Here is a 16,245-nt window from a genome sequence, read left to right on the forward strand (position 1 = left end):
GGTCGTGAAAACAAACCAAACCGGGAAAGTAGGGAAGCGGAAGTGCGTGTACAGCGGATGTAGAGTGGACCAATCAGAGCCCTCTTGTCTGCGACGCTGTCTGCGAGGCTTCTGCGGTGGTCACAATTTTTGGGAGGTGCACGCAGAGCGTCTGCGAAGGGGGGGGGGCTACGCAGACGCCATCTGCGACGCCATCTGCGAGGACTGCGCTGTCAGCATAAATTGGCCTTGAGGCCCTCTTAAAGTTGGCAAAATCGTTTTCGCCCCCCCAGACTGCCCACCATGGCTTTGCCCTGGACCTGACTGGGGCCTGCAGCCCCTGGCTTTCTCACTTCTTTTTTCATTCTGGGGTTGACGGCTATATTCAACCATGTTAACAATGACAAGAGTGCTCCGAGAGCACAATATCCTCCGCTGGTAACTCTGCCATAACTCTGGTAAAAATGCGGCTGAATTGAATGAAATTGCAATATGCGTATTACCGACATACAACAAAGAATCCTGTCAAGTTGCATGAAACTCCTCCAAAAATTGAGAGAGGAGTTGATTTCAGAAGGTGAGCAACCTTCCTGGGACGGATATCGCCATGACACAATCCCCCTTCGGGCCTTTCGGCCAGCGGGGGATAATAAAAATTGTGAGGGAAGCTGATTTCAGAAAGCAAGCACACCTTGATGAAATTGTCAAAAGTACAAGTGTGTTAATAATCAAGGGCATAACTCTGGTGAAATTTGCCCAAATTAAATTCAATTTCAATGTGTGTATAACGGTCATATAAGAAAGCCTTCTGACAAGTTTGGTGAAATTCCTCCACAAATTGCGAGCAGAGTTGATTTCAGAAGAACCTACACCCTCATGAAATTGTCAAGTTATTTAATCAAGGGTCAAAACTCTGGGAAAATGTTCACAAACGAAATTAAATCGCAATATGCGTATTACCGTCATATAACCAGGCTTTTTGCCAAGCTTCGAGAAATTCATCCGAAAATTGCGAGAGGAGTTGATGTCAGAAAGCAAGCACACCTTCATGAAATTGTGAAAGTACAAGGCTGTTAATCAAGGGCCACAAATCTGGTAAAACGTAACTGAATTGAACAAAATAATCTGAGTACTACCGACATATAACAAAGCCTTTTACCAAGTTCAGTGAAATTCCTCCACAGACTGAGAGGAGTTGATTTCAGAAGGAAAACACACTCAGGAAATTGTCAGAGTATAATTTTGTTAATCAAGGGCTGTAACTCTGGTAAAATGCGACTGAATTGAATGAAATAATGTGTGTATTACCAACATATAACAAAGAATCCTGCCATGTTTCGTGAAATTCCTCCAAAAATTGAGAGAGGAGTTGATTTCAGAAGGTGAGCACCCTTCCCGGGACAGACGGACAGAAGAAAACCGCCATGACATAATCCCCCTTCCAGCCTTTTGGCCAGCAGGGGATAAAAAGTGACCGTGTCAGTACAACCATAAAATGCTCCGAAAAGTCACCAGATGCCACCAAATGGGCTCCCTTTTTCAAAATTTTATTGGGGAGGCCCCCTGGACCCCCCAGTGAGAGAGGGGAAACCCCCCTTTCATACTCTCCCCCCATGTAGGGCCCCCCAAAAGTTAGGGCTTTATTTTGATCCTGGGGAGAACAGTGTGTGTGTGTGTGTGTGTGTGTGTGTGTGTGTGTGTGTGTGTGTGTGTGTGTGTGCGTGCGCATGCTCCAAGTGACTTTATTAGATCAGATTTTCTAGCTCAATCTATATTCTTGAAATCTTTCCCCAATTTTAAAAAATTCCAAACATGTAAAATATCAAACGTGTCTTACTGTGATTTTCTTCTTCTACATGATTTAAACCATTGAAAATTCGACCAAAAGTATAAAGACAGGGTGTTTTGAGTGGCACTGTGTACAACAGGTCATCATGCTGCTCTCCAAACGCAACTCCCTTTCTAATGAATTTCTCTTCCGAACAAATTTAAGGTGCAGTTTTGCTTCTACAAATAAGCTGGAAAAGTACACAGAACGTGCTAAAAACAACGGTTAACGCCGTGACCTCAGATGATCATGCATACATGTCAACCTATACGGAATGTCTGTATTTTATACGGATTTGATTCAATAAATGTACAACCCCGATTCCAAAAAAGTTGGGACAAAGTACAAATTGTAAATAAAAACGGAATGCAATGATGTGGAAGTTTCAAAATTCCATATTTTATTCAGAATAGAACATAGATGACATATCAAATGTTTAAACTGAGAAAATGTATCATTTAAAGAGAAAAATTAGGTGATTTTAAATTTCATGACGACAACACATCTCAAAAAAGTTGGGACAAGGCCATGTTTCCCACTGTGAGACATCCCCTTTTCTCTTTACAACAGTCTGTAAACGTCTGGGGACTGAGGAGACAAGTTGCTCAAGTTTAGGGATAGGAATGTTAACCCATTCTTGTCTAATGTAGGATTCTAGTTGCTCGACTGTCTTAGGTCTTTTTTGTCGTATCTTCCGTTTTATGATGCGCCAAATGTTTTCTATGGGTGAAAGATCTGGACTGCAGGCTGGCCAGTTCAGTACCCGGACCCTTCTTCTACGCAGCCATGATGCTGTAATTGATGCAGTATGTGGTTTGGCATTGTCATGTTGGAAAATGCAAGGTCTTCCCTGAAAGAGACGTCGTCTGGATGGGAGCATATGTTGCTCTAGAACCTGGATATACCTTTCAGCACTGATGGTGTCTTTCCAGATGTGTAAGCTGCCCATGCCACACGCACTAATGCAACCCCATACCATCAGAGATGCAGGCTTCTGAACTGAGCGCTGATAACAACTTGGGTCGTCCTTCTCCTCTTTAGTCCGAATGACACGGCGTCCCTGATTTCCATAAAGAACTTCAAATTTTGATTCGTCTGACCACAGAACAGTTTTCCACTTTGCCACAGTCCATTTTAAATGAGCCTTGGCCCAGAGAAGACGTCTGCGCTTCTGGATCGTGTTTAGATACGGCTTCTTTGAACTATAGAGTTTTAGCTGGCAACGGCGGATGGCACGGTGAATTGTGTTCACAGATAATGTTCTCTGGAAATATTCCTGAGCCCATTTTGTGATTTCCAATACAGAAGCATGCCTGTATGTGATGCAGTGCCGTCTAAGGGCCCGAAGATCACGGGCACCCAGTATGGTTTTCCGGCCTTGACCCTTACGCACAGAGATTCTTCCAGATTCTCTGAATCTTTTGATGATATTATGCACTGTAGATGATGATATGTTCAAACTCTTTGCAATTTTACACTGTCGAACTCCTTTCTGATATTGCTCCACTATTTGTCGGTGCAGAATTAGGGGGATTGGTGATCCTCTTCCCATCTTTACTTCTGAGAGCCGCTGCCACTCCAGGATGCTCTTTTTATACCCAGTCATGTTAATGACCTATTGCCAATTGACCTAATGAGTTGCAATTTGGTCCTCCAGCTGTTCCTTTTTTGTACCTTTAACTTTTCCAGCCTCTTATTGCCCCTGTCCCAACTTTTTTGAGATGTGTTGCTGTCATGAAATTTCAAATGAGCCAATATTTGGCATGAAATTTCAAAATGTCTCACTTTCGACATTTGATATGTTGTCTCTGTTCTATTGTGAATACAATATCAGTTTTTGAGATTTGTAAATTATCGCATTCCGTTTTTATTTACAATTTGTACTTTGTCCCAACTTTTTTGGAATCGGGGTTGTAGTATACAGGCGTACAAATAAAGTTATACGGATTCTTTAAAAAAACTTCAATATTTATTTAGAGCTATAATCAATTCCCACGATGATAAAAAAAGCGCATAACATTTACAAACGTACTGTACACCACAAACGGCCAGTAAAGAGTCTTATGAAATCACGCGTTATCTTGTGGTAGCGAGACTTCGTTCCACTTCTGATCATGCACACACCGCATTGCGAGAATCCCGCCAACCGGGAAGTAACATTTTGTTTGAAACGCGTATTTCCACCTGAGCGACTTTCACTAGTGACTGAAAAGATTCTGAATGGGCACTCCGGCAAGATCAACAGACACTTGCTGTGACATGCAGCCTCGCGAGGTATTGGTGCAGAGCGCTAAAAAAGCTGTCATGGAGTACAATTCAGAACATTAGAGTGACACTTTGTGTTTTTGTCAAACATTGGAGCTTTGTATTCATTCTAAAGGTTTATTGTTAATATTGAATAAAAAGTAACTGGGATATATCATTGTTAATTATCATTCAGGTGGCACGGTGGTGTAGTGGTTAGCGCTGTCGCCTCACAGCAAGAAGGTCCTGGGTTCGAGCCCCGTGGCCGGCAAGGGCCTTTCTGTGCGGAGTTTGCATGTTCTCCCCGTGTCCGCATGGGTTTCCTCCGGGTGCTCCGGTTTCCCCCACAGTCCAAAGACATGCAGGTTAGGTTAACTGGTGACTCTAAATTGAGCGTAGGTGTGAATGTGAGTGTGAATGGTTGTCTGTGTCTATGTGTCAGCCCTGTGATGACCTGGCAACTTGTCCAGGGTGAACCCCGCCTTTCGCCCGTAGTCAGCTGGGATAGGATCCAGCTCGCCTGCGACCCTGTAGAACAGGATAAAGCGGCTACAGATAATGAGATGAGATGAGATTATCATTCAAATTTTAGGTAAATTATTTTAATTTGCATCTTATAAGGATTTTATAAGGGAAATATGGATTTTGGAGGTTGGTTATACAGGTTTGATTGACCAAAGGTTGACATGTATGATAATGTCGTCCTGTGAGTCATTTTATAGCCGCTCCCTCACACTCCTTCAGTCCACGCCGTGCTAGCACGCTAATACTGCAGCTTAACACTCGCAAGAGCTTATTACAGAGACGAAACGACACGGACTGCACTCGTGACCTTCCTCACAAATCGTTATGAGCTGCATTTTGTGTGTTTATAGTGTTTTATAGTGCGCTTGTGAGTAAATGATGTCTTAACAGTCCTTGCTAATGCTCACTCTGGATAGCATGCTAACTAGTTAAACCTAATGCTTTATTTGAACAATATTAGTTTCTCATGCTGTTGTTTCAAATAAACAAAAACAATTCCAGTTCTCTCTCACATCCTGAGAGTTATAAATAAAAACACTGCAACTTTCGAAAATGTTCTTTTCCCATGAATCCGTGTGCTTGATATTTGCATTATACTACATATACACAGCATGTTGCTGTATTTACATAATCGGACCATGAATTTATTTCGAGAACATTTCAATGAATGATATTATGGTGTATATAAATAAAGCACAAGCTTTAATAACCGATTCAGCTCTTAAGACTGGTGTCTCGTCCTTAATCCAGAGGCAACACAACAAGCAGCAGCACAGAAAGTGTGACATCACACAGAGCTGGCTATCTGGATGGACGAACAGACGCCACTGGATTAACTGAGAAATGTTGCACAGTTTGGGTTGGAAATTCCTCCAGGAAGAAGGAAGAAAAAGAGACAACATTAGACCTATGTAGATGGGATTCTTTTCCCACGATCACTTCTGTAATCAATTTGCATGTCACGTCTGGAACGAAGCTCTTGCATGTGGGTGTGTAAATTAACACGGGGCAAGCACATTTCTCCTGTGACCCGGGGTGCGGGTGTGGCACATGGTGACATCTTCACATTACTGAATCAAGACTTTATTTATAGAATATGATTTATACCAGCTCTAACTGCCACGATAGATTTCATCAGATTTAATACAGTACATGTAAATATTAATAGCAACTATAGAATTAAGAGACTCTGGGAGGATGTGTCATTAACAGCGTTCTATAAGCCAAGCGCAACAGCTGGAATACGGCTTAATCACAATTTTAAAAAAAAAATCAGCAGTGGTGAAACAGCTGTGTGATAGTGTTATGAAACGTGTCATTTATATCAGAAGTGTATCGTTTGAATCTTGAATCAATTCCCCTGACTTTAATCGCATGCACAGAAAAGGTAGTAATATACATTGGTGATTGGTTTCATGGCACTACACAGTAACAACAACAACATCAGCAGTAGCAAGAACAGCAGCAGCAAGAGCAACAACAAAAATACAAGAACAGCAGCAAGAGCAACAACGTCAGCAACAGCAACAGCAACAATAACAAAACAGGATCAACAGCAAGAGCAACAACACAAGAACAGCAAGAGCAACAACGGCAGAAAGAGCAACAGCAGCAACACCACCACAACAGGATCAACAACAACGACAACAATGACGACAACAGCAGCAACACCACCACAACAGGATCAACAACAACAACGATGACAACAGCAGCAACACCACCACAACAGGATCAACAACAACGACAACAGCAGCAACACCACCACAACAGGATCAACAACAACAACAACAACAACGACAACAGCAGCAACAACACCACAACAGGATCAACAACACCACAACAGGATCAACAAGAACAATGACAACAGCAGCAACACCACCACAACAGGATCAACAACAACAACAACGACAACAGCAACAACACCACCACAACAGGATCATCAACAACAACAACAGCAACAACACCACAACAGGATCAACAACAACAATGACAACAGCAGCAACACCACCACAACAACAACGACACCACCACAACAGGATCAACAACAACGACGACAACAGCAACAACACCACCACAACAGGATCAACAACAACAGCAGCAGCAACAACACCACAACAGGATCAACAACAACGACAACAGCAGCAACAACAACAACGACAACAGCAGCAACACCACCACCACAACAACAACGACAACAGCAGCAACACCACCACAACAGGATCAACAACAATGACAACAGCAGCAACACCACCACAACAACAACAATGACAACAGCAGCAACAACACCACAAGAGGATCAACAACAACGACAACAACAGCAGCAACACCACCACAACAGGATCAACAGCAACAACAACAATGACGACAACAGCAGCAACAACACCACAACAGGATCAACAACAACAACAACAACAACGACAACAGCAGCAACAACACCACAACAGGATCAACAACAACGACAACAGCAGCAACAACACCACAACAGGATCAACAACAACGACAACAGCAGCAACAACACCACAACAGGATCAACAACAACAACGACAACAGCAACAACAACACCACAACAGGATCAACAACAACAACGACAACAGCAACAACAACACCACAACAGGATCAACAACAACGACAACAGCAGCAACAACACCACAACAGGATCAACAACAACAACGACAACAGCAACAACAACACCACAACAGGATCAACAACAACGACAACAGCAGCAACAACACCACAACAGGATCAACAACAACAACGACAACAGCAACAACAACACCACAACAGGATCAACAACAACAACGACAACAGCAACAACAACACCACAACAGGATCAACAACAACGACAACAACAGCAGCAACACCACCACAACAGGATCAACAGCAACAATGACGACAACAGCAACACCACCACCACAACAGGATCAACAACAACAATGACGACAACAGCAGCAACAACACCACAACAGGATCAACAACAACAACAACAATGACGACAACAGCAGCAACAACACCACAACAGGATCAACAACAACGACAACAGCAGCAACACCACCACAACAGGATCAACAACGACAACAGCAACAACAACACCACAACAGGATCAACAACAACGACAACAGCAGCAACAACACCACAACAGGATCAACAACAACGACAACAGCAGCAACACCACCACAACAGGATCAACAACGACAACAGCAACAACAACACCACAACAGGATCAACAACAACGACAACAGCAGCAACAACACCACAACAGGATCAACAACAACAACAACACCACAACAGGATCAACAACAACAACGACAACAGCAACAACAACACCACAACAGGATCAACAACAACGACAACAACAGCAGCAACACCACCACAACAGGATCAACAGCAACAATGATGACAACAGCAACACCACCACCACAACAGGATCAACAACAACAATGACGACAACAGCAGCAACAACACCACAACAGGATCAACAACAACAACAATGACGACAACAGCAGCAACAACACCACAACAGGATCAACAACAACGACAACAGCAGCAACACCACCACAACAGGATCAACAACGACAACAGCAACAACAACACCACAACAGGATCAACAACAACAATGACAACGACAACAGCAACAACAACACCACAACAGGATCAACAACAACGACAACAACAGCAGCAACAACACCACAACAGGATCAACAACAACGACAAACAGCAGCAACAACACCACAACAGGATCAACAACAACGACGACAACAGCAGCAACAACGATGACGACGACGATGACAACAGCAGCAACAACACCACCACAACAGGATCAACAACAACACAAGAACAGCAGCAGCAGCAGCAACAACGAGCAATAGCAACAACACAAGAACAGCAGCAGCAGCCTAATGAAAACGCCACCTCTCAGGGAGAAGAGCCCTTACCCTGGTCCTGGTCCTCCGTTGGAGAGGTTATAAACCTGCCGAGGGTTTAACAAATACTGGAATTTGCGCAGAACTCTGTAAAACAAACAAAAACAATGCTCTGTAAACGTTTCTTTGAAAAACAGCACTGTAGTTTGTCAGATATCAGGAAATGTGCTCTTTATGACTGGTGTAAACGAGAGGAGTGTTAATGAGTGACATCACATTTATGGGTTAATATGCACCTTAAATTCTGCTTTGTGATTGGAGAGTTTGTAAAATGTGTCAGCTTGTATTTTTAATCCCTGAAGCTGAATGCAAAATCTCTGGTGAAAGAAAAACCATGAACAAAGAAAAACCTACTGTATGTACCTATACCTTTTTTAATAATGGCCAAAATAGCAAAAAAAAAGAAAGAAAAAGTCGATAATATCGTGACCATCTAAGAATTCAGACCCTTTTTCTAATCTAAACTAAATTATACGCTCAGTATTTGTGCCGCAGTGGCCAGACTGCATCCTGAAGCTCTTTAATCCACTGCACTTTTCTTTTTCTTGGAAAATGTTAAACACACTCAGCTTTTTCCCTTAAATATTTTCACCAAATTTGAAAAGACGTTCAGCTGCACAAACTCGTGACTTTTCCTTTCTAAAGAAGACTCACTTTTAATTGCATAGCACAAAATACATGCAGGATTTCTTAACATTTTTCTTAACAAGCGTCACATTTCATTTCAAAGAGCAAAACCCGTGTCATGTTCCTCGACTGTATTCAGAAGACGTTTCTCGAGTTGCAACTTTGCTGCTCCACTCGACATCTGACCACAAAGTAAAATGCAAATGGCCTGGTGAAAGGGACATTACTGCCAAAATGAAATTTACATTTTCCACTCGTCAGCCGAGACATGTTTGGTGTCTCAAGTCTGCCTGCTTAATTTGACGCTGGAACTACGAGGTTAATAAACAACAAAAATCTGGTCACTTTAATAGGAACACTCAGTTGATTAGCCAATCATGCAGCAGCTGCTCACTCCAGGAATGCATCAAATAAACCGGATAAAGGTCTTGGGGTTAATGTTCACATCACATCATCCATCAGAATGGTGAAACCAGAATGTCAAGGGCGTAGGAGCTCATCCGTTCTGCCATCAAAACCACCATGACGACCAAAACATTAAACAGAACTGAAATGTGACGATGTGAGAGAGGACCAACCTCCACAACAAACTGTTTACAACACAAACAGCAACTAAGGACTCCATTTTGTTCCCCGAGAGAAGATCGACCCAAAACATCAATCAGAACTGAATTCGCATTATAAAAGAGAGGAGATACACTCCTCAAGGGGAGGAGTTTAAGTATCTCGGGATCTTGTTCACGAGTGAGGGAAGGATGGAGCGTGAGATCGACAGGCGGATCGGTGCAGCCTCCGCAGTGATGCGGTCGCTTTACCGGTCCGTCGTGGTGAAGGAGCTGAGCCAAAAGGCGAAGCTCTCAATTTACAGGTCGATCTACGTTCCGACTCTCACCTATGGTCATGAGCTTTGGGTAATGACCGAAAGAACAAGATCGCAGATACAAGCGGCCGAAATGAGTTTCCTTCGCAGGGTGGCTGGGCGCTCCCTTAGAGACAGGGTGAGAAGCACAGAAAGCACAAAAAATCAGACAAAACAACGACCGAGTTTTGTGCAGAGTGATGACTTCTTTGAAACAAAACAATTGGAACGGAAATCCGTGGAGAACTGACGGAGGAGATACGATTTAACCAAATTGTGGATGACTGATGCCACCCCATGGCACTCAACCTTATGGACAGATGAGCTAAACAAAAAAGGGATTTCACTGACCTTGACCTTGGCATGGATGTTGGTACCAGACAGGCTGGTTGGTTTGTTTCAGAAACTGCTGATCTCCAGGGATTTGCATGAACAATCTCTAAAGTTTAAAAGGTGTGAAGAACTAAAAAGAGCGAGTGCTGGTTCTGTAGAAACATCTCGTTCATAACAGGGTCAGAGGAGAATCATCGAGACAGGTTCGAGATGACAGGAAGGCTACAGTAACTCAAATAATCACTCTTTACAACCATGATGAGCAGAAAAGCATCTAACCAGCTAACCTAGAGGGGGATGGGCTACAACAGCAGAAGAGCACATCAGGTTCCAGTCCTGTCAGCCAAGAACAGGAATCGGAGACTCATGCCCCTTTTCCACCAAAGCAGTTCCAGGGCTGGTTCGGGGCCAGTGCTTAGTTTGGAACTGGGTTTTCTGTTTCCACTGACAAAGAACTGGCTCTGGGGCCAGAAAAACCGGTTCCAGGCTAGCACCAACTCTCTGCTGGGCCAGAGGAAAGAACCGCTTACGTCAGCCGGGGAGGCGGAGTTGTTAAGACCAACAACAATAGCAAGACTGCGAAAGATCGCCATTTTTAAGCGGCGAGAAGCAGCAGCTGTACAAATGCGAAGTCAGCCATTATTGTTGTTGTTGCTGCTTCTTCTGCTCCATGTTGTTGTTGCTTCGATGTTCGCGCCAAGGTTTATGCAAATGCAGCGACGTAACTGACGTATACAGCGACGTAAATGACGTGGCTCCCCTTAGCACCCCGAGCTATGGAAAAGCAAACTGGTTCTCAGCTGGCTCGCAAGTTGAACGAGTTGTGAACCAGCACCGGCCCCGAACCAGCCCTGGAACTGATTTGGTGGAAAAGGGGTATCACAGAAACTAAACAAGTGAAGATCGGAGGAGGAAAAAAAAATGTGTAATTTTTTTCCAAATCTTCAACTGTCGAGGTTATTTCTGACGCTGCTGCTACATGACTGGCTGATTGGATGCTCGCATGAGTGTACAGGTGTTCCTATTAAAGTGGCAGGTGAGCTTATAGCCACCAATTTAGAAGAATCGTACAAAAAAAAAAGTAAAGACAGCACTAGGATTGCCCTTTTTGTGCAGATTTACTCATAACCATGTTGTACAGTGTTAGAACACAAGCCAATCTGATTTGAGACACTGAACATCTCCGAAAAGGCATCGGTGATGATGCAGTCATGCAGGTTACACAACACTAAACTGGCAGATTGTAACTCCAGTGCAAAGCTGAAGAAACAAACGTCACACGGCACCTACGCCTCGTCATATCTACTGCGAGAACGGCATTAATACTGTAAGCTTTCTGAGAATCGCGTCAACTTGTAAAACAAGGGTCATTTAAGAAAATGTGTCTGAAGTGGTCTCACCTCTCACCCTGTTTCCCTCCACTTTTAGGGTTCACATACACCAGAAGGGGATGAGTGTCAGGAATTGGAATAACCTGGAGAAAGACAGCAAACACACAGTATACACTGATCAGCCGTAACATTAAAACCACTGACGGGTGAAGAACTGAGTGACGTTGATGATCTCGTTACAGTAGCACCTGTCGAGGGGGGCGGGGTTTATCAGGCAGCAAGAAAGAGAACAGTCAGTTCTTGAAGAAGTTGATGTGTTGGAAGCAGGAAAAATGGACGAGTGTAAGGATCTGAGTGACTTTGACAAATTGTGATGGTGAGATGGCTGGGTCTGAGCGTCTCCAAAATGGTACATCGTGTGAGGTGTTCCCGGTATGCAGTGCTTAGTACTGAACAAAAGTGGTCCAAGGATCCAAAGGACAACCGGTGAACCGGCGACAGGGTTCAAACTGGGCTCAAAGGGTTCGACTAGGTCTTTTCAGCATACCGGGGCTGATACACGACGTTTCCTTACCGCTACGCCCACAATCTTGTTGTAAAAGTTGCCGCTACACTAATAAAAAGACTTGTCAGTCTTGAAAATGTGGTCTTTTGTTTGATTTTCTCTTGTTACTCCCACACGGTGGTGACGGCGTGCCACCATGTGAACGTTCTACATTGGGACATGCTCCACTCCCCGTCCACGCAAGCGCCCAGTGCAGAGCTGCCTGAGCAGTTCCGTGTGGAGATCATTACTGATCATGCTAGTCCAGTTTACCGCCTTCCTTAGGCTGTGTTCGCAGTGAAGTGCCATCTCTGTTAAGAGACGCTTCCACGCCATGCACGTAATACGCGCCGGTCCCTGGCAATTTTTTTATGATGCAACATGGTGCACTGAAACCGTCGGCGTAACGGTCAGCAGGGGAAGGGATGATATGAGTCAGATCTGGATCGTCATGGATTGCAATTGAAGGGTTGAAGCTGAAAATAAAGCTGAACATCAACTGGTGGTTTTATTCTTATTCCATAAATATGTCACTAATATAGTTGAATATGTAGCACAAACCGTAGCACAAACTGCTGAAAAGTTAATGCTGGCTAAAACAGAAAGCTGTCCAAATTAACTTTTTCACCAGTTTCTGAAAAAAGTTAGAAACTGTCGCAGGTCCACCGGTTGTCCTTTAGATCCTTGGACCACTTTCGTTCGGTACTAACCCATACCTGTCAACCCTCCCGTTTTTCCCGGGAAATCCCTTATTTTGACTTATTTCCCGCTGTCTTCCCGTTTTTTTATTTTCCCGAAAATATCCCGTATTTTCACATTATATAAAAGTCCTGTATTTTCACAATATAAAAGAAGTCGGTAGGTCCAGAATTCATGACGCGCCTCTGACAGGAGTTTACAGCAGGAAGTCGGGCCATGAATTCATGTCCCCGCCCTCTCAGGCATCAGTAATTACAGAACTACGTCCGGAGGCGAGGCTGAACAAGTGATTAGGTCCAGTGTTGCCAGATTGGGTGGTTTCCCGCCCAAGTTGGGTGGTTTCAAGTCCATTTTGGCAGGTTTTGAACATATTTTGGGCTGGAAAACGTCAGCAGTATCTGGCAACACTGATTAGGTCTGCGGTGAAGATGGCGATGCTAATAGCTAAGGAAAACATTAGCCTCTCTTTCTTTGATGATTTCAACAAGTGCGTGGCTGGAATGTTCCCAGACTCTTCCATCGCAAAGAAATGTTCCATGGGGAAAACGAAAGCCTCCCAAATAATCAAAGGTAAGCTACACATGTTTACATTAAGTATGTCCTGGCTAAGACCTCATAAATAGCCCAGTGTAAACTAATTGGTGTATTAACTGTTTTATCCACTCATTGTCTATTTTATTTTCTATCTGAAACTTACCCATTTTAAATCACTCTTGGTTTAATATCTTGTATTACTCTTTATCTATCTATCTATCTATCTATCTATCTATCTATCTATCTATCTATCTATCTATCTATCTATCTATCTATCTATCCTAGTGTTCCTAGGCCATTATTATGGTAAAACCATAATAAATTGCAATGGAATTGAATTTATTGACTGGTTATATAATGACCTTTCTTATTTTAACATAAGATCCGTATTTTAGCCCTTAATTTGGGAAATAACTGGTACCACTGAAAGCAAATAAAAATAAATGTATAGTTTATTCACAAATGCACTCTATAAACCATAAGCATATTGAGTTTGGGTCTTGGCTATCACCAACATGCACCAGAGTACAGGAAATCACAAATACTAGATAGAAAATTGCCCCCCATTCAACTACGCACCCACTTTTGGTGAAGGGTATGACTTTCCGAAATTTTCCCTTATTTTGAGTTAAAAATCTGGGAAATATCCCTTTTTTTCAAACCTCAAAGTTGACAGGTATGTACTAACCGCTGCATACCAGGAAAACATCACACGATGTGCCATTTTAGAGATGCTCAGACCCAGTCATCTAGCATCACTATTTGTCAAAGTCACTCAGATCCTTTTTTCCTGCTTCCAACACATTAACTTCAAGAACTGACTGTTCACTTTCTGTCTAATAAACCCCACCCCTCGACAGGTTCCACTGTAACGAGATCATCAAAGGCTGGATCCAAAATCACTCGTTCACGACTCCCTACTCACCATCTCGGGAATTACTATCTAGAGGACTATACAGTGCGCTCACTGGCAAAACGTAAAAACTCTTTCGGACACTGCTCCGCCGCACCGTTATTTATGTCATTAGTGTCATACAATTAAAATGTCGGATCAGTCGGCTGGTGAGTTTTCAAAATAATAAATACCTGCATGTATTTTTGTGATAAATCCATATTACGCTGAGCGTATTTCCCACATTAATAAATACAAAGTACTTTGTGTCTGCTGCATCTTTCAGTTCTTTTAAATCAAGGCTAAATAATTTCTTCATTCTTCGCCGCTGCCTTTTATTAAATCAAATCTGAGGCTTTTGATTAATTCCTCGCTCTTCACTCTAACTTTTATTCTTGCATTTTATCTCATTCTATTTTAGCTCATTTTCTATTCTCTTACTATTTATAATTGTACTTGAATGTCCGTTTATTGTGCGTTTCTTCCTCCGTCCGTCCGTCCACCCCAACACAGTACAGTATTATTGCCATTTTCACGCCACAACTTATAAATTTGTCTCGTGGCCGCCGTCAGAAGGAAAAACAAACTACTGCTGTACTCCATCTAAAGTACTTCACGCTCCTTATGAAACAGCTTTTCTTTCAGCGTGACCGCAATGCATGATGGGATCACAACAGCAGAGAGGAAAAAAGTGAACAAACTGATGAGGAAGGCAGGATGTGTCCTGGGCTGTGCACCGGACTCCGTGGACGTAATGGGGGAGAGGAGGATGTTGGCCAAGTTGTCATCCTTAATGGCGAACACCTCCCATCCACTGCAGGAGACAGCAGCAGCACTGGGCAGCTCCTTCAGTGACCGGCTCCTCCATCTGCGGTGTGTTAAGGAGAGATCCAGCAGCTCCTTCGTCCCTACTGCTGCGAGACTGTACAACCGGCACCTCACCAAGCACAGCACCAGACGCTCCTCACAATAATCAACAACACTGTCCAGATCACTTCTACATCCACAGAGACCCTCTGAACGTATCCTGCGTGCACTGACTATCAGCATCAGTACTTTACAGCAAACTGCTCGCTACACATGGTTAAAATGGCTCTTGTGCAATATACCGAATTACTTGTGCAATACTACCTGGGTAATACTGATAATAATACTTGTGCAATACTTACACGTGCAATACCACCTTTGTAATACACTTAATGTTATCTATATATCTGCAAACCTGTTAATTTATGCAAAGGTGTTAATTTTTTTTAATCTCTAATTTGTAGTTTATTTCTTTATATAGTACTTTTGCACTACTCCTTCACTGCCTTATCTTTTTCTCTTTATATATTTTGCTGCTGTAAGAATGTAAATGTCCCCTTGTGGGATAATAAAAGGCGATCTTATCTTGTATATTGCTTGGTTAGTGACCATCTAAAAGTTCACTACTTTTCACGGTGCATTGTGGGATACCACGAGTCCACTATATAGCGTGTAATAATTCTCACTATACATTCGGACAGCACGGTGGTGTAGTGGTTAGCGCTGTCGCCTCACAGTAAGAAGGTCCTGGGTTCGAGCCCCGTGGCCGGCGAGGGCCTTTCTGTGCGGAGTTTGCATGTTCTCCCCGTGTCAGCGTGGGTTTCCTCCGGGTGCTCCGGTTTCCCCCACAGTCCAAAGACATGCAGGTTAGGTTAACTGGTGACTCTAAATTGAGCGTAGGTGTGAATGTGAATGGTTGTCTGTGTCTACATGTCAGCCCTGTGATGACCTGGCGACTTGTCCAGGGTGAACCCTGCCTTTCGCCCGTAGTCAGCTGGGATAGGCTCCAGCTTGTCTGCGACCCTGTAGAACAGGATAAAGCGGCTACAGATAATGAGATGAGATGAGACATTCGGACAGTGTTACAAAATGCTGAACTCACTATAGAGTCCACTGTATAGTG

General features: G+C 43.3%; 1 protein-coding gene across 2 annotated transcripts in view; it reads right to left on the reverse strand.

The window, feature by feature from the left end:
* The window catches only part of dgkaa (diacylglycerol kinase, alpha a), a 130,215-nt gene that overhangs the window by 36,501 nt on the left and 77,469 nt on the right, over window positions 1-16,245 (reverse strand). For both annotated transcript variants that reach the window (XM_060938562.1, XM_060938563.1), the window contains exons 14-15: window positions 11,716-11,789; window positions 8,509-8,583 (exon numbers count right to left, since the gene is read on the reverse strand). In XM_060938562.1, coding sequence (XP_060794545.1) covers window positions 8,509-8,583; window positions 11,716-11,789 — 149 coding nt within the window. The remainder of the gene's footprint in view (window positions 1-8,508; window positions 8,584-11,715; window positions 11,790-16,245) is intronic.

The sequence above is a fragment of the Neoarius graeffei genome, chromosome 13 (assembly GCF_027579695.1).
Source record: "Neoarius graeffei isolate fNeoGra1 chromosome 13, fNeoGra1.pri, whole genome shotgun sequence".
NCBI lineage: Eukaryota > Metazoa > Chordata > Actinopteri > Siluriformes > Ariidae > Neoarius > Neoarius graeffei.